At 47.0% G+C, this 23,848-nt stretch overlaps 1 protein-coding gene across 3 annotated transcripts in view; it reads right to left on the minus strand.

The window, feature by feature from the left end:
• Plekhm1 (pleckstrin homology and RUN domain containing M1) overlaps positions 1–20,052 on the minus strand; it is a 42,648-nt gene extending 22,596 nt beyond the window's left edge. The window contains exons 1-5 of one of the 3 annotated variants that reach the window (XM_048364951.1): positions 19,917–20,052; positions 13,160–13,248; positions 8,854–9,101; positions 5,983–6,609; positions 1,376–1,769 (exon numbers count right to left, since the gene is read on the minus strand). In XM_048364951.1, the coding sequence (XP_048220908.1) occupies positions 1,376–1,769; positions 5,983–6,609; positions 8,854–9,101; positions 13,160–13,207 (1,317 nt within the window). In that variant the 5' untranslated portion in view covers positions 13,208–13,248; positions 19,917–20,052. Of the gene's footprint in view, positions 1–1,375; positions 1,770–5,982; positions 6,610–8,853; positions 9,102–13,159; positions 13,249–15,993; positions 16,387–19,916 lie in introns of those variants that run through there. The other 2 variants (XM_048364947.1, XM_048364948.1) reach the window with 2 other exon arrangements.
• Between the last annotated feature and the right edge of the window lie 3,796 nt (positions 20,053–23,848).

Raw genomic sequence — 23,848 nt, forward strand, 5'->3', positions numbered from 1 at the left:
AGACTGTGGTGATGGTTTCACAATCTTTGTTGTTGTTGGTCATGGGACATGAACTCAAGACCTAGGTGCTGTGCTGTTCCTGAGCTTTTGTGCTCAAGGCTAGTGAGTGCTCTACCACTTTGAGCCATAGTTCCACTTCCAGATTTTTAGGTGATTAATTAGAGATGAGTTTCATAGACTTTCCTGCCTGGGCTGGCTTTGAACTGTGATCCTCAGACCTCAGCCTCCCGAGAGTACCTAGGATTATAGGTGTGAGCCACCAGTGCCTTGCTGGTTTCACAATCTTATGAACATACCTAAAAATATCAACTTATACTTTGATTAGGTAAATCACACAGTATGTGGATTATATCTCAATAAGCCAGTTAAAAAGTGAGGGTAATGGTCAGGTATGGTGGTTCAGGCCTGTAATCCTTGCACTTGGAAGGTGGAGGCAGGAGGACTGAGGTTCAAGGCCAGTGAGGGAGGAGAAGTCTGACAGATCACTTCTTAACCGAGAGCTGGGCACTGGGTGTGGTGGCACATTCCTGTCACTCTAGTAATTATGAGAAGTCTAAAATATGATGCATCATGACCTACACCTGGGCTAGGATAGGAAGCAAGATCTTATCTCAAAAACAACCAGCTCACAAAGGGGCTGGAGGTGTCACTACATGTTAAGAGTGCCTGCCTAACAAACTCAAGGCCTTGAATTCAAACCCCAGGACCACTAATAACAATCAAACAAACAAAAAGCATAGTTTTCAAGGAGATGCTTAGGTAGGCTTTCCCCCAGGCTAGAGTCAAACTGGGTTAGATTATTCTAGAATGGCTCTATCCAACAGAAATACAAAGTGAGCCACATAAATATACTGGTAGCCACATTAAAAAATAATAAAAACAGGTAAAATTCATTTGAACAATGTATCTCTTTGTTACGTCTGCTATATCCAAAATATATTTTCCTTTGAACAAGTCAGCAATAAAAGTCATCTCAGTGTGGCGCAGCCATACTTGAAATGCCTAAGAGCCACATCTGGTTGGTGGCTGCCACATTACATTGCAAAGTTCTAAAATCTGGCTCATGCTGGAAAATGAGGAAGAACATGGCACTTTGAGAAAACATCCACTTAGCATGTCCTCCCAGTGGTGAAGATGGAGATGATAGGAGATATGCGTTGGAGGTGACCAGCACAGGCCCCGGCTCCTCTACACTATTCCCAGACCAAGAAACACCAGCTCATTATTACAACCCTCTCAACCCTATTACATGTGAGGAGAAAGGAAGGCAACCGGGAGAAGGCAGAAACCACTTCAAGATCACTAGCGTGGGAGACTTTGTTTCAGTTTTGAGGCTCTTTCCTTCCCGCATTCCATGAGGAGCCTGCACACTCACCGGACTGGTAGGGGAGGAAACCCTGAGCTTCATTCCAATTCCGCCATGCTCCAGGGCCTTCTGCTGGCCACTCCCCAAGCTGACTGTGGCACTGATGGGTACAGAAGGCTGCTGGTCTGACAGGCTCCCTGCAGAGACAGTTTGGGCCATGCCTGGTGGTTGCACATCCAAGGTACCAGGTTCCTGGAGGAATGGCTCCTGCTTGTGGCCACCATGTTGGGTCATACAGGATGCGGGGGCAGGAAGGAGCTCTGCAGGCCCATCAAAGTGCAGCTGGGTGCTGGTGGCAGGCCCAAAGGACAGCGAGGGCTGTGGCATGGGGATCTCCGTCTCTAGGCTTGGTTTGTTGCTTGGCACCGAGTTTACTTGGGCTTTGCTGAATTCTGACAATACCCTAGAAATTTTTTAAACAAAGAAAAACTTGTGTATCAGGTTGTTGGTCACAATGCTTCAGATTACTGAGACTGTGGGTAGAAATGGGAAACTGCAGTTTCATGATTTAAAAAAGAAAACCAAATACAATACTCTCTCTCTTTCTCTCTCTCTTCTTTTTGTGCTGGTCCCGGGGCTTGAACGTAGGACCTTGGTGCTTTCCCTGAGCTTTTTTGCTTAAGGCTAGTGTTCTACTACTTGAGCCACAGCTCTACTTCCAACGTTTTGGTGGTTAACTGGAGATAAGTACCTCACAGACTTTCCTGCCTGGGCTGGCTTTGAACCGTGATCCTCAGATCTCAACCTCCTGAGTAGCTAGAATTATAGGTGTAAACCACGGGTGCCCAGTTTATGCAACAATCTCTTAATTATCCTACTCTGCAGCTCTACTCTGATGTTCCCCAAAGGCAGGATTTAGGGCCACTGGGTGGGCAGGGGACTTGCACAGCCCCAGTCTCAGGTGAAAGGTTCACTTAATGTGGGAACTGACCACGATTCTGAAGAGGCAACATGAGCTTGGAGTTTGCCCAGCCAACCAAACGGTTGTGCAGGCCAACGTCATTTGCAGTAGGAAAGCCTCCAGGCCCAGACAGTGTCTCAAGAGGCCTCCGCAGCAATGGAAGCACAGACTGCTCCCTGAGGCAGGAGCTGCATGAGGCAAGGGTGCACTTGTTTCTGGGACAGACAATGGACCAGCAGGGCTGGTCCCCCTCAAAGCTAGACTGGGGCCAGGGAACCCTCATGTACCCAGAAATGGCGACTGGAGCTCAGTATGTACACAGTGTGTTAGTACACACAGAGTGTGTACCTACTCAAAGGCCAACTAGGGAAGATGGAAAGGTGTCTGATGAAAGGTGATAACTAGAGGCAGCGATCTGGAAGATCTCAGGTGGAGTCCAGTCTGGGCCTGATTGAGATCTCATCTCAACCAGTAAACCAGGGCATGGTGGTATGCCCTGTGGGCCCAGCTTCAAGGGAGGCATCAGTAAGGAAGAGGCAGGCAGGTGCTGGTTCTTGCTAAGGTCCACTGAAAAGGAGCTAAGTGACGGGGATGGATTTAGGGCTTTGTGCTCTGTCTTGGCTTTTTGCCCACAGCTGGTGCCTCATCACTTGAGCTATGCTTCCAGTTCTGGCTTTTCTGCTGGCTAACTTTAGATAAGAGCCTCTTAGATTTGTGTAGGTAAGCTGACTCTACACAGTGATTCTCAGATCTTAGCTTCCTAAGAGCTAGGATTACAAGCATGAGCCACCAATGTCCAGGTTTATGCACAACTTTTAAGATGCAAATTATTTAAATATTATAGTCTACAATCCCTACCTCTGTAGGAGGCTGAGGTCCAGAGGATTGAGCCCCAGCATAAAAGTCCTTTAGATTTCATCTCCAGTTAGCCGCAAAAAGCTGGGCTGGGGCTGGGAATATGGCAAGAGTGTTTGCCTTTTATACATGAAGCCCTGGGTTCGATTCCTCAGCACCACATATATACAAAAAGGCCAGCAGTGGCGGCTGTGGCTCAAGTGGCAGAGTGCTAGCCTTGAGCAAAAAGAAACCAGGGACAGTGCTCAGGCCCTGAGTTCAAGCCCCAGGATTGGCAAAAAAACAAAACAAAGAAAAAGATCAAGAATAAAAGCTTAAAAAAAAAAAAAAGCAAGCTGGGCTGGCCGGCATGGCTCAAGTAGTAGAGTACCAGCTGTGAGCAAGAAAGCTGAACAAGAGTCGTGCCTCTGGTACCAGCAAAACCAAACAAAACCAAAACCAACAAAAATGTTTATATATTATAATAAAAATAATAACTTGTGTACGATGGTGTACACCTGTAATCCCAGCCCTTGGGAGGTTAAGGCTGGAGGATTGCCAGTTTGAGGCCAGTCTGGGTTAGCCAGTGGGAACTTTAGCAAAGAAAACAAAAATAGCAATAACCTAAGTGAACTCCAAGTCCGAATGAGAATATTTTATCCTCAGATTAACTTTGGGGCCTAGCTTTAAACATGATGGCCCTATGTGTCAGTGCACCTGAGAGTTTAATGTTGCAAAGTTTCTTCACATCAGCATTCATTCACACATCCCAACCCTTGTCTTCTGAGTTTCCTCACAAGACCCAGAATAATGCTTTCCATTCGTGGTTGGTTACTGATTCAATAACCTTACTCTGGAATTTTCCAGTCATAAGACTCCTGAAAGATAAAGTCAAGGCACATGATAAAGAGAAGCTGGCTGTTCTGTGAAGGGGGCAGATGAACAAGCGCAAGTTCTACCATGGCCAAGGGCCCAGCCATCTTTGGAAGCAGGGCGGACATCTGAAAAGACCATCACACACGCTATGTGTCCAGAAGCCATCTGTGTAGTCTAACAGATGTTCCCATGGCGCAGCTCACTGAGAGGCACTCAAGATGATCCCAAAGGCCATATGAGGGGCTCTCAAAGTTTTCAAGATGAAGAAACAGAGCTTCAGAAAGAACCAGCAATTTGCCTGATATTACTGGACTTGGAAGTAGAGGGATAGGACTAGAAACCACCCCACCCATATACTACTCACTTCTGGTGCTGTTGAACACTAGAAGCAACCTGTAAGGACCTGAACTAAGACAGGACGTGGGCAACAAGGAGTAAAGGTCCTAGATATGGGCTGATGGGTAAGAAGGGAGGCTCAAGAAAAGGTTACCATTTTTACCTAATAGGTAAGCAAATATCTAAATGTTGATGATAGCTTCTGTTGGAAGGGCATATTCCTGACATAGTACAAATAGTATATGTGAAAATTACAAACCAATTTTCCTTGGCTCAGCAATTTTACTTTGGGAGTTTACTGAACAAACATACTTATATAAAAAATGAATGAAAAATCATTCAAGCCCATTCTTACATGGGCATAAATACAGGGATGAGTAAATAAACCAAGGCACAGTCATGCCATAGAGCCAAATATAACAGAAGAAAAAGAAGAAAGATGCTCTGATTAAAAGACCTCTTCTGGGGCTGGGAATGTGGCTTAGTGGTAGAGTGCTTGCATAGCATGCACGATGCCCTGGGTTCAATTCCTTAGCACCACATAAACAGAAAATGCCAGAAGTGGCGCTGTGGCTCAAGAGCTAGAGTGCTAGCCTTGAGCCAAAAGAAGCCAGGGACAGTGCTCAGGCCCTGAATTCAAGTCCCAGGACTGGCAAAAAAAAAAAAGATCTCTTCCAAAGTAAGGCACAGAACCATGTACATAAACTTCCTGTGTGGAAAATGGGGATATGGAATAGGAATAAATACAAAGATCTGTATATTTGTATCTGTTATAGACACATTTAGAAACTTTCAGATTATACAAGAAATCCATAATTATGGTGGTCACAAGAATAGGAATGAAGCACAAGGTAGATGAGACCCAAGGATGAGAAGACTTCCTAACTTGGTAACTAACTTCCTAACTTCCTACAACTTGGTAATTCAATCATAAAGAGATAACTCAAAAATTAATCATAGCTGGGTACTGGTGACACATGCCTCGATTATTACTACTACTAGCTACTCAGGAGGCTGAGATCTGAGGACCAGAAAATCTGTGAGACTCTTATCTTCAATTAATCACAAGTGCTCATGTGCGCACACGCATGCACGCACACACAAAGCTGAAAGTGGAGCTGTGGCTCAAGTGGTAGAGCACAAGCTTCAGCAGAAAATGCTAAGGGCCATCACCCAGGTCAAGTTCAAGCTCCAGTACAAGCACAAAAACTAAAGTAAGACAAAATAAACTAAGAAGGCTATGTGAAGAAGGCTCTGTGCCAGGCTCCCCTTTCTGGTCCAACAAGTCTGCCACAGTTGCTTGTTCCCATTTGTGTCTAGATTTGTACCCTCTCTGCCCCCAGGTCTTCTGTGAGGCCACACCATATGCATTATGCTTCTTTTTAAGGTTTCAAGTTGTATATATGCTCTGAACTACTAGCTTCTTCCATCTACATGCAGAAGACGTATTCACAAGCCTCAGAGAGACCAAGTGGCTTGTTAACATCAGAGCTGACATCAGCTCTGAACTAATCCGTTCCCTCCAACCCTGCCATGTTCTTCCATTATAGCCAGAACTCGTGAGTCCTCAGCCTTTTTTATACACTAGCAGAGTCAGTGATGGACAATCACATTGGCTGGGGAGAAGGAGAGCAAAGATAGAGAGTGAAGAGAGGGGAAAGATGCTTACTGTTGCAGAGATGGGTCCGCATCATCCACATTTGCTGTGCCAGGGTCTGAGTCATAGGACATGGGCTCCTCAGAATGGTCTGGGCTCTTGGACCCATTCTCTTGGAGCAGGCAGCTATCGGAGTTCAGGCTGCAGGATAGCTGGGATGAACTGGCTGTGTCTAGGCTGAGAGAGGACGCGGTGAGCTTCCTGTTCCGCTGGATCTTATGGCCTGAGTGATGGACTTCAATGTCCTCTGAGCCTGAGGAGTGGGAAATTGAATCCAGAGACTCCTTCCGCTGTAGTTCTGCAGCAGAGGTAGTGAGAGGCTCGAGCTCAGCAAGTGGGCAAAGCCCAGAGAGGGCCAGTGGGGTGAGCGTCCATTCATTTAAGATGGCAGATTTGTAGGAGAGCTCGAAGGATAAGGACGTGAGCCCCTGCAGGAAGCTAAGGAGGAACTCACCCTCCTCAGCATCCCGCAGCAGGGCTGTGGGCTGGTAGTACTCGCAGAGTCGGGCCTGCTCCTGGAGGAGCAGTTTCAGGTAGCACTCCATCAGCCCATCGTTAAGGGCCAGCCTCAGCCAGGCCCGACAGCGGCCCACATCCGTGTTGACAAAGACCAGGTGCTCCAGTTCTGAGATGATGTGTCTGGAAAGAGAGTTGATTTAAGAAAAGTACTTCAAGCTGGGTGGCTGGTAGCTCACGCGAGTAATCCTAGCTACTGAGGAGGCTGAGATCTGAGGATTGTGGTTCAAAGCCTGCCTGGGCAGGAAAGTCTGGGAGACTTATTTTCAATTAACTACCAAACATTGGAGGTAGAGCTGTGGCTCAAAGTGGTAGAGTGCTAGCTTTGCAAAAGAGTTCAGGAACAGTGTCCAGGCCCTGAGTTCAAGCCCCACGATTGACCAAAAAAAAAAAAGAAAGGAATGATTTCGAATCCCTGAGAAGTGAGATATTTAATCTGTGGGTTAGCAAGAACCTCTGATAATGACTGCAAATATAAGTAGGCATTAAAAAATTCTTGGATACTAGAATTTTAAGGGAAATATGAAAATACTGAGCCATAACTCCCATTTCTATTAATTTTTAATGCCGGCACTCAAACTTAAGGCCTGGTTGCTGTTCCACAGCTTTTTGCTCAAGGCTGGCAATCTACCTCTCGAACCATACCACCACTTCTGAGCTTTCTTGGTGCTTAGCTGGAGATAAATGTCTCACAGTTTGTTTGTTTTTGTCCCAGCTAGCTGGCTTCCAATTGTGATCCTCAGATTTCAGCCTCCTGAGTAGCTAGGATTACAGGTGTGAGCCATGGATTCTGGCTCCAAACTTCCTAAGGTTGGTGTTGTGAAAGATAATTACAGTGTTCATTACATATGGTGGATGATCCCTGACATTAACTGTTCATTCAAGACATGTTTGCTGAGCCCCCTTTGCTCCCAGCTCCCTGGAGTGGGGCCAGTACAGGGTAAAGACATGGTTTCTGCTCTTGGTCCAGAACACTGCATTGCTTTTCCTTCCTTTCCTTTCTTCCTTTCTTTTTTTGGGGGGCTGGGGAATGAACTCAGGGCCTTGTACATGGCAAGTGCTCTATCACTGTGCTTTCACTCCCATCCCCAACTAACTGCCATTCAAGAGCACATGGAGCCTCTTTGTTGGTAGTGGGTGAGAGGCTGGCCCATTTCTAGGTTAGAGTAAGAAAAGTGCCACAGAAAGGTCAGTATCTGAGCTGGACCCTGAAGGCTTTCTAGAATGCTGTACCTTCTAGACAGAATGCACTGAAAGAAAAATGACAAAGAGTAGGAAAGCAGAAGATCTGTAACAGGAGTGGGACCACTCCAATTACGACAGGTGTGTGTGTGGGGAAGTAGGAAGTGCGGGTTAGGTTGCAAAGCCAGGTAATGGAAGGTCTTGAATATCACACTGATAAGGTTGTGTGGGGCAAAGGTTCCCCTACCCAGAGGTGCAGCAGAAGCCTCTAGGGAACCCCAATTTAGTGACAGGGTAGTATTTGGGAATTAAATGTTTCTGTACAGGTAAAGGACCCAACCACAGCCATGTACATTCTGGATAAGGAGTTCGGATTCTACGGGTACCAGACTCAGTTCCTGAATCCCTTGGTCTGACATAAATGGCCCACTTGTGCTCTACCACAGGGCCTTGGGCATGCCTTAATCGTGGGAGTGCAGATCACACCTCCCTGGATTGTGTGGCTGAGCTCCATCTAGCTTCAGCTCAATACCTGTCGACCTAAGGAAACACAGAATAGGATAGGGGACAATTAGAAAGCCACTGTCACCTAGGACAGAGGTAAGAACTTGAGCTAGGGCAGTGGCAGTAGTCATGGAAAGCAGATCAGAGGCTGACAAGGCACCTTCAGGCTGAAGGTGACATTTAATACCCCTTGAAGTCACAGCACCAGCAACTTGCTCAAAAGCCTACGTAGGTAGGGGCAAGGCCAAAGCCAGAGTCTCGGGGTCAATATCCAGGTGTTCTACCTGGATTCCACTGTTTATAAAACCTCTAAACATTGCTATGAGTATATACACACATATATGTATATATATATATATATATATTTATATGAAGGAACACAGGTATTTAAAGGTTTGGCAAGCCTTTCTGTAAAGGGCCAGAAGCACCCACAGGCTGTGGCCTGAAGGCCCAGGTTTTTCAGGGTCTTGTGGCTGTCTGGGCAACTAGGTCTGGAGATAAGCTGTTCCTTCAGGCTCTGTCTCTGTCTCTGTCTCTGTCTTTCTCTCTCGCATCCTATCTGGCGCTGTCTCTACACTAGAACACAGACTATCTGTTCCTTTTTGCAGAGCCGGGGAGGAAGAGCCAAGAGTCCCACACCAAAGTTCCTCCCAGAAGCAAAGCCTCTCCAGCGGATCTCACTTGTGGGTGACAGCTTTCAGGAGGGGCCAGAAGACGGGCTGAGGCAGAGGCTTCTGGTGTGCATGTTTCTTCCTTTTTCCTCCAGCCTCAGCACGAATGTGCTTGGCGTGCAGGCCGTGGATAAACACAGCCTCCAGGGCACTGCACATAGTGTTTGCTTCGCTGTCCTCACTCGTGACCACCGTATCCAGGGACACATACTGCTTCTGCAGTGCTTTCACGGAGCCCACCAGCTTCTTCTTGATGACCTAGGCAGGGCCACACAGAAGACATCTTTAGAAGAAAACCCTACAGTCCCTAGAATAGAACCCTTGGCCTGTTGCTCAATATCTGTACAACCACATTGCCTAATCATCAGTGTGTAGATTCCTTCTGAAAAATTAGTGCATGATAATTATACTAAATAAAGATACAGAAGAACTTGTTTTGCAGAATTTTGAATTCTTTTCATTTTCGAACTAAAGTTCAGTAGATTTATAGCCCTACAATCTTGTGTTTAAATACTGGCTCCAGTACAGGTACAGCTACCTGGAGATTGGGCAAAACAAGGGTGAGGTTTCTTAGCTGGTTAACATGACCAAGGTTCTGCAGAGGTAAGCAAAGGTATAAGAAGTATTGTACTGGGGCTGGGAATATGGCCTAGTGGCAAGAGTGCTTGCCTCATATACATGAGGCCCTGGGTTCGATTCCTCAGCACCACATATACAGAAAATGGCCAGAAGTGGCGCTGTGGCTCAAGTGGCAGAGTGCTAGCCTTGAGCGGGAAGAAGCCAGGGACAGTGCTCAGGCCCTGAGTTCACGGCCTAGGACTGGCCAAAAAAAAAAAAAAAAAAAAAAAAAAAAAAGAATTATTGTACTCAAGTACCAAAAATATCCAGAAATGGCTACAGGTGTGGTTCAGTGGTAAGACAGTGTGCTTAGCACCGTGTTAAAAACACAGAAGTACTGTTATATTAAGAAAAATTCAAGCCAGGCACCAGTGGTTCATGCTTGTAATCCTAGCTACTCAGGAGGCTGAGATCTGAGGATAGTAGTTTGAAGCCAGCCTGGGCAGGAAAGTCTGTGAGACTCCCGTCTCCAACATATTACCAAAAGAAGATGGAAGTGGAGCTGTGGTGCAAGTGGTAGAGTGTTAATCTTGAGCAAAAGAAGCTCAAGGACAGTGCCCAGGTCCTGAGTTCAAGCCCCAGGAGTGACACCAGAAGAATTTTTTTTTTTAAGGGCCATGTGTATGAGTGATTTCCAGGGACTGTAGGAGAGGGGAACTGGGAGTGATAGCAGTCATTAATCAAATTTCAGTCTCTACAGATTTGCCTGTTGTGCACAATTTCTATGAATGCCTTCATACAGCACATGATCCTTTGTGTCTTGCTTCCTTTACTTAGAACAGTAGCTTTTTTTTTTTGGTATCGGGGATCTAATCGAGAATGTTGCATTGGGTAGGCAAGTGCTTTGCCACTGAGCTATATCCCAGCCTGCTTCTTTCACTGAGCACAATGGTTTTAAGGTTTATCTGTGCTACAGAATATATCAATATTTCATTCTGCTCCCTTTCTTTTCTGTTGGTAGTGGGGCTGGAACTCACGATCTCTTGATTTTGCTTAGCTTCACTCAAGGTTGGCAATCAGCCTCTTGAACCACACCTCTGCTTCTCTTTTTTGTTGGTTTTGATTTGCTGATTTGAGATTGGAATCTCTTACCTGGGCTGGCTTCACACTGCAATCCTGCAGGCAGGTCTCAACCTCCTGAGTAGCTAGGATTACAGGTATGGGCCACTGCCTGCTGGCAATTTTCCCCCATTTTTTGTCAAACTTGTCATTGTCTTGCTCATTGTAGCCATTCTAGTGGATGTACAGTAGTAGTTTTGATTTGCATTTCTTTGAACCTAATAAGTACCTTTTTATGTATATACTAGTCATTTATCTTCTTTGGAGAAATATCTGTTCAAATTATCCACCCATCCATTTTATATTTGGAGTATCTTTTGTCTTCCTTTTTCCCATTTGAGGGGCTTGAACTTTGTTGCTCAAGTACCGCCCTACCACTGCCAGCCACAGAGTTGCTTTCTGGTCATTAATTGGAGATGAGAGTCTCAAGGGCCAGCACCAGTGGCTCATGCCTGTAATCCCAGCTACTTTGGAGGTTGAGACTTGAGGATCTCGATCTGAAGCTATCCAGGCTTTGAGTATCTTTGAGTATTTTTTTTTTTTTTTTTGCCAGTCCTAGGGCTTGGACTCAGCCTTGAGCACTGTCCCTGGCTTCTTTTTACATAAGGCTAGCACTCTACCACCTGAGCCACAGTACCCACTTCTGGCTTTTTTTCTGTATATGTGGTGCTGAGGAATTGAATCCAGGGCTTCAGGCATGCTACGCAAGCACTCTACCATTAAGCCACATTCCCAGCCTTTGAGTATCTTTTTATAGCTGAGTTATAACAGTTCTATAGACCTGATAAAATTATCTTCTCTTTTTGTATAAACTGTCTTTTCACTTTCTCGAGAGTGCCCCTTGAATCACAAAAGGTTTTATTTATTTATTTTTTTTGGCCAGTCCTGGGGCTTGGACTCAGGGCCTGAGCACTGTCCCTGGCTTCTTTTTGCTCAAGGCTAGCACTCTGCTACTTGAGCCACAGCACCACTTTTGGCCATTTTCTGTATATGTGGTGCTAGGGAATTGAACCCAGGGCCTCATGTATATGAGGCAAGCACTCTTGCCACTAGGCCATATCCCCAGCCCTCACAAAAGGTTTTAATCTTAAAGTCCAATTGTAAATGTTTTTTAAATGCAAGATACTATTAGGTTATATTGAAAGTACATGGCTGGGAATGTGGCTTAGTGGTAGAGTACTTATCTAGCATGCATGAAGCACTGGGTTCGATTTCTCAGTACCATATAAACAGAAAAGGCTGGAAGTGGCGCTGTGGCTCAAGAGCTAGAGTGCTATCCTTAAGCAAAAAGCATCTCAGGGACAGTGCCCAGGCCCTGAGTTCAAGCCCCAGGACTGACAAAAAAAGATAAGTAAATAAAATAAAAATAGGCACACACCCTCAAGAAACCCATACCATCAGGGGATCAGTCCAAGTAAGACCTTGCTAGAAGGCTGAACTGGTCTAGGCTTAGGGCCAGGTCCCAGATCAGGAAAAGAGAAAGGAGCTTTTGCTTGAAAACCAGCAGGGAGACAAATGGTGCTGACCTCTAGTGGCCATCTGGGAAAATGCACACTCTCTCCCTCTCTCCCCCTGATCCCTCCCCTCCAGCTTTTTCTTTCCTCTAGGCCAGTGCTCTAACCACTTCAGCCACAGCTTCACTCAACTTTTTCATGGTTAACTGGAGATAAGAATCTCAGGGACTGAAAGGGAATACCAAACTTGAGAGACACAGGGTAAAAAAAGACAACTACAAAAGCAATACTTGCAAAACTGGTGTAAGTGAACTGAACACCTCAGGGGGGGAAAGGGAAAGTGGGAGGAGGGAGGGGGGTATGAGGGACAAGGTAACAAACAGTACAAGAAATGTATCCAATGCCTAACGTATGAAACTGTAACCTCTCTGTACATCAGTTTGATAATAAAAATTTGAAAAAAAAAAAAAAAAAAAGAATCTCAGGGACTTTCCTGCCAGGGCTGGCCTTGAATTGTGACCTTCAGATCTTAGCCTCCGAGTAGCTAGGATTATAGGCGTAAGCCATCAATATCTTGTTCAGAACATACACTTCTTAAGGCTATAGCTCTAGCAGAAGAAAGAGAAATCGTGGCTTCTACCACAAAAGCCATGTCAGTGCCAGTGCTACTAAGCTTTCAGTCTGCTGTCTCTCCAAGAGTCAAACCAGAGTGCCCAAGACAGCCCAGGACCAGTACCAAGCACAGTTCTCCAAGAAAGGGGATCTGAGGGGCTGTGGTGAACTGGTCACTAACAACTGTTTGAAAAATAGTAAGTGTTCAAAGATATATGTAAGCTGCCACTGTACCCCCATTAGTGAAACAGAAGACCAGTGCCAGGAATAGCTATTTTAGACCAAATCAATGCCTTGAACAAACTGTGACCCAATCACAGACTGAGGCAAAGGGCTATATAGAAATCCTTTGTCTTCAGATAAATCACTTTGAATGCCCACTGTGCTTTACAAACACGCCCACTGTGCAAACATAAAAGGGGAGGATCTCCTCAGAGCTTCTTTTGCTGGAAAAATGTTCTCTACCTGGGTGTCTTTGTGGATAGTATCCTTTCATTTCCAAGAGAAAAGCGGATGATGCAATGGCAGCTCCCTGGAGCCCTTCCCAGCCTTGATCCTCTGCTACTCACTTACCGGGATGGCAGCCCGGGACTCCAGCCCATTCTCCACCACTGAGAGCATTTCCACTCAGGCAGCTGCTCCCAAAGAGACTCACATGTCACCTGTAGGGACAGATGGCACCAGATGAGCATGCTCCCGACATCCCTTGCAGCCACAGTCCCCTCCCAGCATGCAGCAGGCAGTCATCTCAGCTCACTCAAATCGCAACCAAAAGGAGTTTGGGCAACACAAAAGCAAAAGCTAAGAGTAGATTTTAAGGAAGGAAATGAGGAAGGAAAAAGCCAGAGGTGGGCTCCTTGAGAGGCAACAAGTCCTGCGTGCCAGGAGTGGGTGATGATAACATCCCTCCACACCAGAAGCTGCACAGGAAATCAGGGCTGGTGGGATAGTGGAGGGAGCCAGGGAACCAAAGATAACTTCAGGGCACAAGAGTGGTGTTTCAGTTAAAGGTGCCAAGAACCATGGGGACTGGGAGGCAGGAGCTCATAATTCACATTCAAAGCTTGGGCCCAGTAGCACTCCCCAAATCCTGTCCCAGTCCAGGGTCTTCCAACTAAGTGGTAGAAGGTGTACTCAAAGCAGCTTTAAGAGAAGAGTTCTTGCTGGGCGCCAGTGGCTTACACCTGTCATCCTAGCTACTCAGGAGGCTGAGATCTGAGGATTGAGGTTCAAAGTCAGCTCAGGCAGAAAAGTCCCAGTGAGACTCTTTATAAACTCAAATTAACCACTCAAAAACCGGAAGTGGCTTTGTGGATAAGGTGGTAGAGTGCTAGCCTTAAGCACAAAAGGGTTCATGGACACTGCTCAGGCCCTGAGTTCAAGCCCCACAACTGACAAAAAAGAAAAAGTTCTTTTTTCACACTTCTGCTTCTCCACTGGGCTGTAAGAATATAGCCTGTACAATGACATCCAAATGGACCCAGAAAGGTTCTGACTACAATAGGCCACTAACAAGCAAGTTATGCTGGCCCAACAGCAGATCACTCAGGCAGACAGTCTGACAATGAAAAATGCCCAGCACTGACCTGAAGCGTTCCCACTATTAACCATATCTATAATCCCAGTGGATGTAACCATCCAAATCTACAAGTGAAGAATCCTTTGCCAGCCATTCACTCAATCCCTTAGGGCTGCTGGCTTCCTCCTTTGGCCCCAGCAACTCAGCTACCCAGGGTTATTCACACCCAAATAAGGGAACAGTCTGCTGAGCATCAGGGGAATTTTTGAAAGTTATGGGTGCTGCTGGGTACAGCTGGCTCATAACCACAGTAATCCTAATCAAGAGGTGGAGATCTGAGGATTGGAGTGTGGAACTAGTCCAGGCAGGAAAGTCTGAGATTCTTATCTACAACTAATCACCAAAAAGCCAGAAGTGCAACCGTGGCCCAATTGGTAGAGTGAAAAAGCACAGGGACAGCACCCAGGCCCTGAGTTCAAGCTTCAAGATTGGCCCGTGCACATGCATGCTCATATGTGCGTGCGCACCCACACCCCAACAACAATAACAACAAAAACCATTATGGCTGTTTTTGCTTTCAAGGAATTATAACCCAAAGAAGTTAACACCATATTAAGAAGTTACATGATGGCCACATTTATATCTTCCTAATTGTCCTAGGAATGCCATTTTATTATTTTCACCTGATACATAAGGATAAGGACTCTGACTTAGGTCAAGGAACTACCACAAATGTCATGGCTGAGAGTAACTTAGTTCCTATGCCAGTCAGCAGAGCAATGTCAAGCCTAGATCAGAGGAAAACCCAGTCCTGAATGGTTGTGGGACTCAAAGGGTGGACTCCCACACTTTGGCTGGGGGGCCAGGAAGAAGATGTAGGAAAAACATTAAGGCCAGTCTGGCAAGCAAGGCTTACAGGAGAGCAGTGGAGCATGAGATCGGGGAAGGAGAGAAAACAGAGTAGTCCTCAGTGGAGCAGCGAGTCAGTCTTTGAGGTTGGCAGAGAGTAAAGAGGGCACAAGGCGTTAGGAATCTGAGGGGGCCTCCTAAGATGCCACAAGGAGGGAGGCAGGTGTGTGTGCAGACCCTCTGGGAGAGCCCTTGGCTCCATGGCAGCCCCTGCTGACTCCTCACCCTTCAACCCCTCTACTACACCTACCAGAGTCTCAGGGCCACCAACACCAGCTCCATACTCCAGTCACCAGGACGATGGGGAAAAGTATGTGATGTGCCCAAACAGTCACACTTGGCAATATGCCTGGTCCTGGAGGTTAGGTTCTTTCCAGGTTACCCTTGAGAGGTCTAGAAGTTAAAATTCAGACTCTCTGGCTCTAAGATTCTGGGTTCCAACCCCAATCCACACTTCCTCTCCTTCAAGCCTGTCTGTAAGCTCCAGAGGTGCCCTTCCCTCAGGACCCTGAGGCGTAGACCTCAACAATCTAAATAAGAGCCTAGGCCCAGTAAGTCCTAACTAATTACCTGAGAATATTCACTGGGGAGGGCTATCAGTAAATAGGAGTTCTGCCTAAATCACAGTCTGCTAAAGAACCAAAAACAACACAGTGAAGCTAAGAGGAGTCAGAGCAGGGAGGGCTTCACAAGAGACAACTGACTGCTGCCTAAAACTCAGTGTCAAAAAAGCCACAGAAGGACTGACTTGCTCATTCTGAGTGACTCCACGTGGGCTCATGAATCCAGAGCAGCCATTCCACAATTAGGAACAAGACTTTGGGGTTTAGGCCACAATTCAGAACAATATCTTTAAAAAAAAATTGTTATTGTAAAGGTGATGTGCAGAGGGGTTACAGTTACGTAAGTCAGGCAGGGTCACCACTTCCCCCATTTTCTCTGTCTTCCCCCCACCCCCCACCCCAGGACAATATCTTACCTGTTCACATTTGTCCTATCATGCTTTGGGGAGGCAGAAATGTGACCATCAATGATCTAAGAACATACTGGTAGAAATGGAACAAAGCGTTAGACTTCTGGGTAGTGCACCCATTATCCACCTGGTAGCTCAAGACCCCAAATCTACCATTGTATGAGACTAGGGTCATTTTCTGTCCTCGGAATAGTCTACACTGACACTAGGAATGAAGTGAGAGATGGGTACAGCTTCCAGGACACCTACACTGATGGGGAAAAAGGAACATACTTGGGCATTCTACGGGGGCTACCGACATTACTTGGGGTAGCAGAAGAAAGGCAACTCCTACTTTATCTAGGAAACCTCAAATGGCACCAACTCTACTCGCACTCCAGGCATCATTTCGCTCTTCTACAGCTTTCCAGAGGGAACCAAGCCAGCTTCTTTGATCTCATTTTTCAAACTTACTGAATTCTTTGGACAATCTTGTGAGACCGTTCTCTCAACTTTTATAGAGAAACAAACAGAGACTCATTAAAAACAAGCCTGAATTAAAAAAAACAACAAACCAACCCTGATGTAAGAGACAGAATTATCTGATTTCCTCCCTCCCTTTACCAGATCAAACTATTTCTGGACTCAAGTTTGAAAATATTTCAGACAAACTATTACCTATAGACTTTTCAGAGGTACTGAGAGGCTCCATCATATTGATTAAGGCCTAAATGAAGACAGCCTTTTTTTTTTTTTTTTTGCCAGTCCTGGGCCTTATACTCAGGGCCTGAGCACTGTCCCTGCCTTCTTTTGGCTCAAGCACTCTACCACTTGAGCCACAGTGCCACTTCTGGCTTGTCATGCTATATATAGTATGTTTGATTTCACTTCCCAGAGTCCCAGGAATGAAAGAAAAACAAGTGGTTTCAATGAGACTTACATGAAAAGAAATGGTTAACCTGGTGTCAGGGCTCCCAAAACACTTGAACCATCTGTAAACACCAATGGCTTCTCCTTAGAGACTTCTCAGCCACTCACCACAGCTTGTCTCTACGGCCTGGATTATGAACCTGGCTATTCAGAACAACAGTCAGGCTTTTATCTCATCCAGCTGCTGTACTGATGAGTCATGGTATTTCAGTTGGAAAAAAAATGACAAAGTTATCTTCTGATTCAAAAAGGCAGCTGATCTTTCAGACATGTGAGTCCTGAGTGAGTAAATAGTATCTCCTGCCATGTGAAGAAAGTTTGAATTTTGGATAAGTATTGTGGAAGACTTGGTGTTGGGAAAGGGGGTATAAGGCCTCTGAAGCAATAGCGTTTAGCTCATGATTCCTGGGCTCCAATGCCAATCTATGGCCCAAAGCATCTCTTTCAAAGGGCTGGGAATATGGCCTAGTGGTAGAGTCTTGTATACTTGAAGTCCTGGGTTCGATTCCTCAGCATCATATATATAGAAAAATCCAGAAGTGGTGCTATGGCTATGGTAGAGCCCTAGCCTTGAGCATAAAGAAGCCAGAGACAGTGCTCAGGCCCTGAGTTCAAGCCCCAGGACTGGCAAAAAAAAAAAAACCCAAGACACAAAAAACAAAAACAAAGCCTCTCCTTCAAGTCGAGTGTTCTAGACACTGGAGCTTAAGGAACTCGAGCCCTTAAGCGTCCCTTAAGCTCCACAGTTGCCCTTACTTCAGTGAGCTACAAAGCCAGAAATCAGATGCTTAGACCTCAACAATCTAATAGACTGTCTGAGCAAAACTGTGAGGTTGGGGAACCCTGCATATCTATCTTTCTTCTATAGTTCTTTCCATTCCTATCTCCCCCAATATTCTTGTCCCATATGCAATAGTATTCTAAAAAGAAGCAAATGAAAACAAAAACTGCATGACTCATTCACCATTGCATTCTTATTACTTGGAACAGTGCTTGGCACAACACTAATCTGAAAAAAAAAATACTTGTTGAATGACTTGGTGATTATACATGTTCCAGGCACAGGGAAGGTCCATCCATTTCACAGACTGGGAAACTGAAATATACCATACTGATGTGGTGGAGCGACTGTGAAACTACTGCCACTAAACCAAGCTGTGAACCAAGCTATCAATAAGTTGTGAGCTAGACAGAGGACAGCACCCAAGTGGAAGGATTGGACTTAAGATAGAATTGCATTCTGCTTTCAACAGAAAGCATGGACAATGGGTCCTCCTGGACCCTTTAAAATTGTCACTGTAGCTGAGGGGTGGGGCATGTGTATCTTACTGGAAAAGACTTGCCTAAGGCTAGATTCTAGGTTCCTTCACCATCATCAACAACAATAACAACACATACACATAAACACACACACAGTCCTCAATTGGCTGATCTCTCTATATAACCGGGTCATCAGAATTCAGAGAAAAAGTACAACAAAAAGCCCCTAGGAGCCTCTAAAGAGTGGGAGGAACATGGGTGCCTCAGAAATGTCCTTCTACCTCAATTACTGAAAGATAGAATTCAGTTTCCAGTGCTCATGGAACCCAAATGGCTAAAACTCAATGTTCCAGCACCTACAAAAGAAGGAGCAACTCAATAGCTTCTTGTATCCATTTGGGTCTCAGCCTCCCCAGAACACATTCACCTATAATAATCTCCCCAATATATACTATGCCTCTGGCCCAGATCATGTTCCCTATATCCAGGGCTGTGACTGGTTAGCAATCAACACTGGCAGAGAGGAACACTGGGAGAGGGTTCTTCATAAGTGCCAGGATAAGACACAAGGACATGGCTCTGAGATCCCCACACAGTGACATTCCCTGAAGTTCTGCAGGGCCAGAACACCAGCAAAAGGAAGTGATGGCTTCCATTACCCCAGGCTGAGTGAGCTGGGTGAGTGGCCATCTATAATCTTCCAGGTTTGAATGACACCATTCCAACACCCAGCACACATACCTTAATAGGAATGCCACACGAGCAATTACTGGGAACAGATTCAGAAGGCCACACAGGGCAGGGAGAGGAAATTTTGGCCCCATCGGGGGAGGGGACTACTAATCTTACACACTCATGTACCAAGTGAAACATCCTATCAGCTACTCAAGCTGTTCTAACTGCAATGTCAAAGCTCTAGGTGGTAGGGGCTGTGCACTGATTTTCAGATTGAATGAGACCTGGTCTAAGGGAAGAACGGGTAGAGTTGGGATGCCCGAGTTGCCTTAGGGAAACGAACATGGAGATCGCACACTTAACAAGATTAGGAGTGGGTGGTAGGAACTGAGGCAGTAAGAGTTGGGGACAGTTTAGTAAAGACTTAGGGAAGGAATGTCCTAGGGATGATAAGCGAGGGAAATGAACTATGAGATGAACTAGGAAGTTAGGAGCCAAATATGTGAGGCAAGAAGACAGCTATAAGAGCTGGGGTAAGGCAGAGGTCACAGTTAACAAGAAAGGGAAGGGCTCCACAGGGCTTTCGGGTGTGGGTTCTTCCATGAGCGATGGGCAGAGGTAGGGCGTTTGGGATGAGCAAATCTCGGGGAGATGAGATGTGGGAGACTGGGATCAGAGAGCTGGGAAAACAGAAACCCGAATGGAGGGCCTGAGGACTTGGGCAGAGCACTGGGTTTGCCATGGAGCTTTCGGAGGTGCGGATGAGTGAGGTAAGGGTCAGAAAGGGTCTGTGGCCCAGGAGCGGGCTACAACCCGGCCAAGCAAGGGTCAGGAGGGGGGCGCACCTAACGGTAGTGAGGACTGAGGTCGGGCTAGGAGCAGGTGGGGGGCTGTCAGCAGCGGGTGGGCGCACGGAAGGTGAGGGCGGGTTTGGGGCGCAGCTAAGGAAGAAGCGCTGAGGGCTCGGGAAGCCAGACAGTCTCCAGGCAGCCAAGGAGCAGGGAAAGCAGGGACACGCCGCCGGACGCCCACAGATCCTGCGCGTGGCGGCCCCACCACCCCCGTTCGCCGCCCTCATAACTCACCAAAGGGCAAAGGGTGGGGGAACCGGACGCGCCCCGCCGCCGCAGCCCCGCCGCCGCAGCCCCGCCGCGGGACCGGGAATCCCAAAGCTTCCCGGACACCAACAACAGGAAGCCGCACCGCGGCGCCTGACGCCATCACGTCGGCTCCGCACTTGGGCCCCGCCTCCCGAAGGCGGAGCCAATGAGGAGGCCCGGAGACGACGCGGGGCGGGGCCAACTGCCTTCCTACCCCGGGGGGCGGGGACCTGAGACTGCTGCCCGCGACTGAGGCTCCGCGTCCCGTACTTCACCGGGCCCAGTCCCGCGGAGCCGGGGCGAAGTGTTCCCTCGCCCGCTCCCGACGCCTGTCTCCCTCCTGACTTTTTATCTCGCTGGATCTCAGCACCAACTGTGCGACTGGGGGCTGCCACGCCTTCCCCTCAGCCGCAGGTTGGAGCCAAAGAACCAACCCTCCTCCGCCTGCCTCCCCGTGGGTTATGGCGCCGCCCGGTGGGCAGAACGCGTCCCAGGTCTCATCCTTCCCTGGCTGGGTTCTGAGGAGCCTGAAGAACACCTGCTTGGTCCTCACCTCATCCCCAAGATCGCCCCGAGGCTTCCCTGGCACTAACAGCCGCTCCTCAGCCCCTCGCGGCACAGGGCCCGGGACCTCTGATCTTCTGACCACATCTCCTTCCCTGGAAGAGGTGACAGGGCCCTTTCCCAAGGATGCAGAAAGAAACTGGAAAGCAGCGCCTTGCAACCGGCAAAGGGCAGGACAGGAGGTGCAGCCTCTGTGTTGAGGTCAAATACAGCCTGGGGCCTGGGCTGGAGAGAGGTCAGAACCCTGGCGCTCTGGGGTAGCTGGAAACAGGCCAATTCCATAAGGTAAGCTCCATTGATCTGGGGCCCCATAGTCCTATGCCCCTCAGTCTCTAACTGCTAGGACTGTATCCCTTCCCTCCTTGGGGGCTGCCAGTTGGGTTATTCTGCCAGGAGTACCTCTCCCCCTTCTAGGTTTTGGGCTAGGTGAGTGTGTTTGGAACAGTGGATAGGTTGAACAGACAAGATTACACAAAATGTTCTCTTCATGTTAAATCCTTTTAAAACAAGATGAGAAGGAAATAATTTTCTGGGGACATATTGATTGTAACTGGCACGGCCAGAGAGTTTAGTGACAGTGCGTAGTTGCTTTGGGGGGGCTAGGGGATCTGTAATACTCTCTTTTTTGGTTTGTGTCTGCTGTTGTTGAGATTATTTAGGATTAATTACTTCCTCCCCCCTCCCCCCAGGCTTGGAAAAATCAGTCTCTGAGGAAGGCAGAAGTTAAGGTAAGCTAGGGACCTTGAAAACACTGGGAGTTTTGCAGGGAAATCTCAGTCAAGACTATTATTCTTTTTTTTTTTTTTTTTTTTGGCCAGTCCTGGGCCTTGGACTCAGGGCCTGAGCACTGTCCCTGGCTTCTTCCCGCTCAAGGCTAGCACTCTGCCACTTGAGCCACAGCGCCGCTTCTGGCCGTTTTCTGTATATGTGGTGCTGGGGAATCGAACCTAGGGCCTCGGGTATACCGAGGCAGGCACTCTTGCCACTAGGCTATATCCCCAGCCCCAAGACTATTATTCTTAATCCATGTAAATCCCTAACTACTTTTATGCCTTCTGATAGCTTTTTTTTTTTTCCTCCTGGTCCTGAGGCTTGGACTCAGGACTGGGCTCTGTCCCTGAACCTTTCTGTGCTCAAGGCTAGTGCTCTACCACTTGAGCCACAGTGCCACTTTTGGCTTTTTCTGTTTATGTGGTACTGAGGTGAACCCAGGGCTTCATGCATGTAAGGCAAGCACTCTACCACTGAGCCACATTCCCAGTCCCTTGATAGCTTTCTTCTTAGGATATTTTAGGTGATATATATCTTTTCCAATTTAAATGGATCCTAGATATAACTGTTAGGATATTTCAGGTGATATAAATCTTTGAAATTTCCCACAGCTCATAGAGATAGTAATTTCACTAAACCTGCCTGGGTATTTAGCGCTTACTTCAGGAGGTGCCTCTGGGAGGTCCCAGATCCAGTTGTTGTCGTCACACACATCAGTCAGTACAGATCTCAGCTCCAAAAGGCATCATCTCTTTACAGGTTATGAGGCAAATAGCACTACATATGCTGACTGCCAGAAGGTCAGTCTGTATTTCATAATGAATCACATGAAGAAGCTGAACAAAGTCAAATGCACTCAGTAATATTCCTGAGTCATGCCTGAGGCAGGGCTTGGTGATAAGCCCTGGGTGATGGAAGCAGGAGCTGTGTGGGGAGGAGGAAGATGTGGTTCTTCCTTGGTCAGGGCCCCTGAGCTCATAGAGAACAGTCCCCACAGAGGTAGGCACTTCCTTTACTACGCTGTGATCTACTTACTACAAGAGCCGGCCAAAACCAGGGCACATCTCACACTGGGATAGAATTACTCCCTTCAGCTTCTTGCCTCTTGCAGAATCCATGGTCTCATCATGGGTGAACTGTCTTTTCCTGTCCCTTGAATTTGGGCTTGCGCATGTGGCTTGGATTGGTCCATGGGATAATGTAGATCTGCTGGTCAATGAGTACGTGTCCTTTCACACAAAAGCAGCTTCCCCTGGGCAGCAACTGCCTCTCGAGGCTGGACCCAGGGAAGAACATGGGTGGAACAGCACCACAGGGGGAGCAGGGGCCATCCAGTTGCTGCTACCTGCAGGGCACATCATCCCAATCTGACTGTTTGTAGCATATCATTGCAGATATGGTTCAAGTATTTACTTGTATTTTCAGTTTGGGGCAGTATTCAGGAATGAATGAAGGCCCTCCAGCCGGAATTACTCTTGTCATTTGAGCCTCATCTTTTTGCTGTTCATTTCTTTTTAGATAGGGTCTCGTGCTAATTTTACCCAGGCAAACCATGAACAGTGATGGGTTACCGCCAGCTCCTGGGTAGAGGGGATCATAAGCATGTACCACCACAACCACTCTAAACCCTCTATTTTCTCTTCCTTTTTCCTTCCATCCTTTCTCTTCCTCTTCCTTCTTTCCTTTCTTTATTTTGTGGTACTGTGATTTTGAATCCAGGGTCTTACACCTGCTAGGCAGGTACGGTATTACTGGAGCCACACTTCCAACCCATTTTTCCCTTCCGTTATTTATTTATTTATATATTTATTTTGGTCTGCCATGATGCTTGAACTCTGGGCCTGGGTGCTGTCCTTGAGCTGTTTAGCTCAAGGCTAGTGCTCTACTATTTGAGCCACAGTGCCACTTCGGGTTTTCTGTGTGTTTTATTGGAGTCTCATGGACTTTTCTGCCTGGGCAGGCTTTGAACTGAGATCCTCAGATCTCAGCCTCCTGACTAGCTAGGAATATAGGCTTGAGCCATCGGCAAATAGCTCCTTCACTTATTCTTTTTTTTTTTTTTTTTTTGGCCAGTCCTGGGGCTTGGACTCAGGGCCTGAGCACTGTCCCTGGCTTCTTTTTGCTCAAGGCTAGCACTCTGCCACTTGAGTCACAGCGCCACTTCTGGCCGTTTTCTGTATATGTGGTGCTGGGGAATCGAACCCAGGGCCTCATGTATACGAGGCAAGCACTCTTGCCACTAGGCCATATCCCCAGCCCTCACTTATTCTTAATGATAGAATCCAGTGCTTTTCTTCTAGCTTGGACAGCCATCTTTCTACTTACCTCTTTCATATAGATGTAAATTATAGATAGCATTATAGCCCTATTCAACATATCAAGCTTGTTTCTTGATAGGGGAGTTTCTAAATTTCTGAATTTGGGGCTGACCTCAAACTATGATCCTCCCTATCTCTGCTTTCATAGTAACTGAGATCACAAGTGTGGACTACTATGCCCAGCTATCTAACTCATATCTTGTAGGGACAGCTGTTACAAAGAGAGATCTAACAAACAGTGGGTTGAGTGAGAAGCATATTGAA

Source organism: Perognathus longimembris, chromosome 17, assembly GCF_023159225.1.
Source record: "Perognathus longimembris pacificus isolate PPM17 chromosome 17, ASM2315922v1, whole genome shotgun sequence".
In the NCBI taxonomy this organism is placed as follows: Eukaryota; Metazoa; Chordata; class Mammalia; order Rodentia; family Heteromyidae; genus Perognathus; species Perognathus longimembris.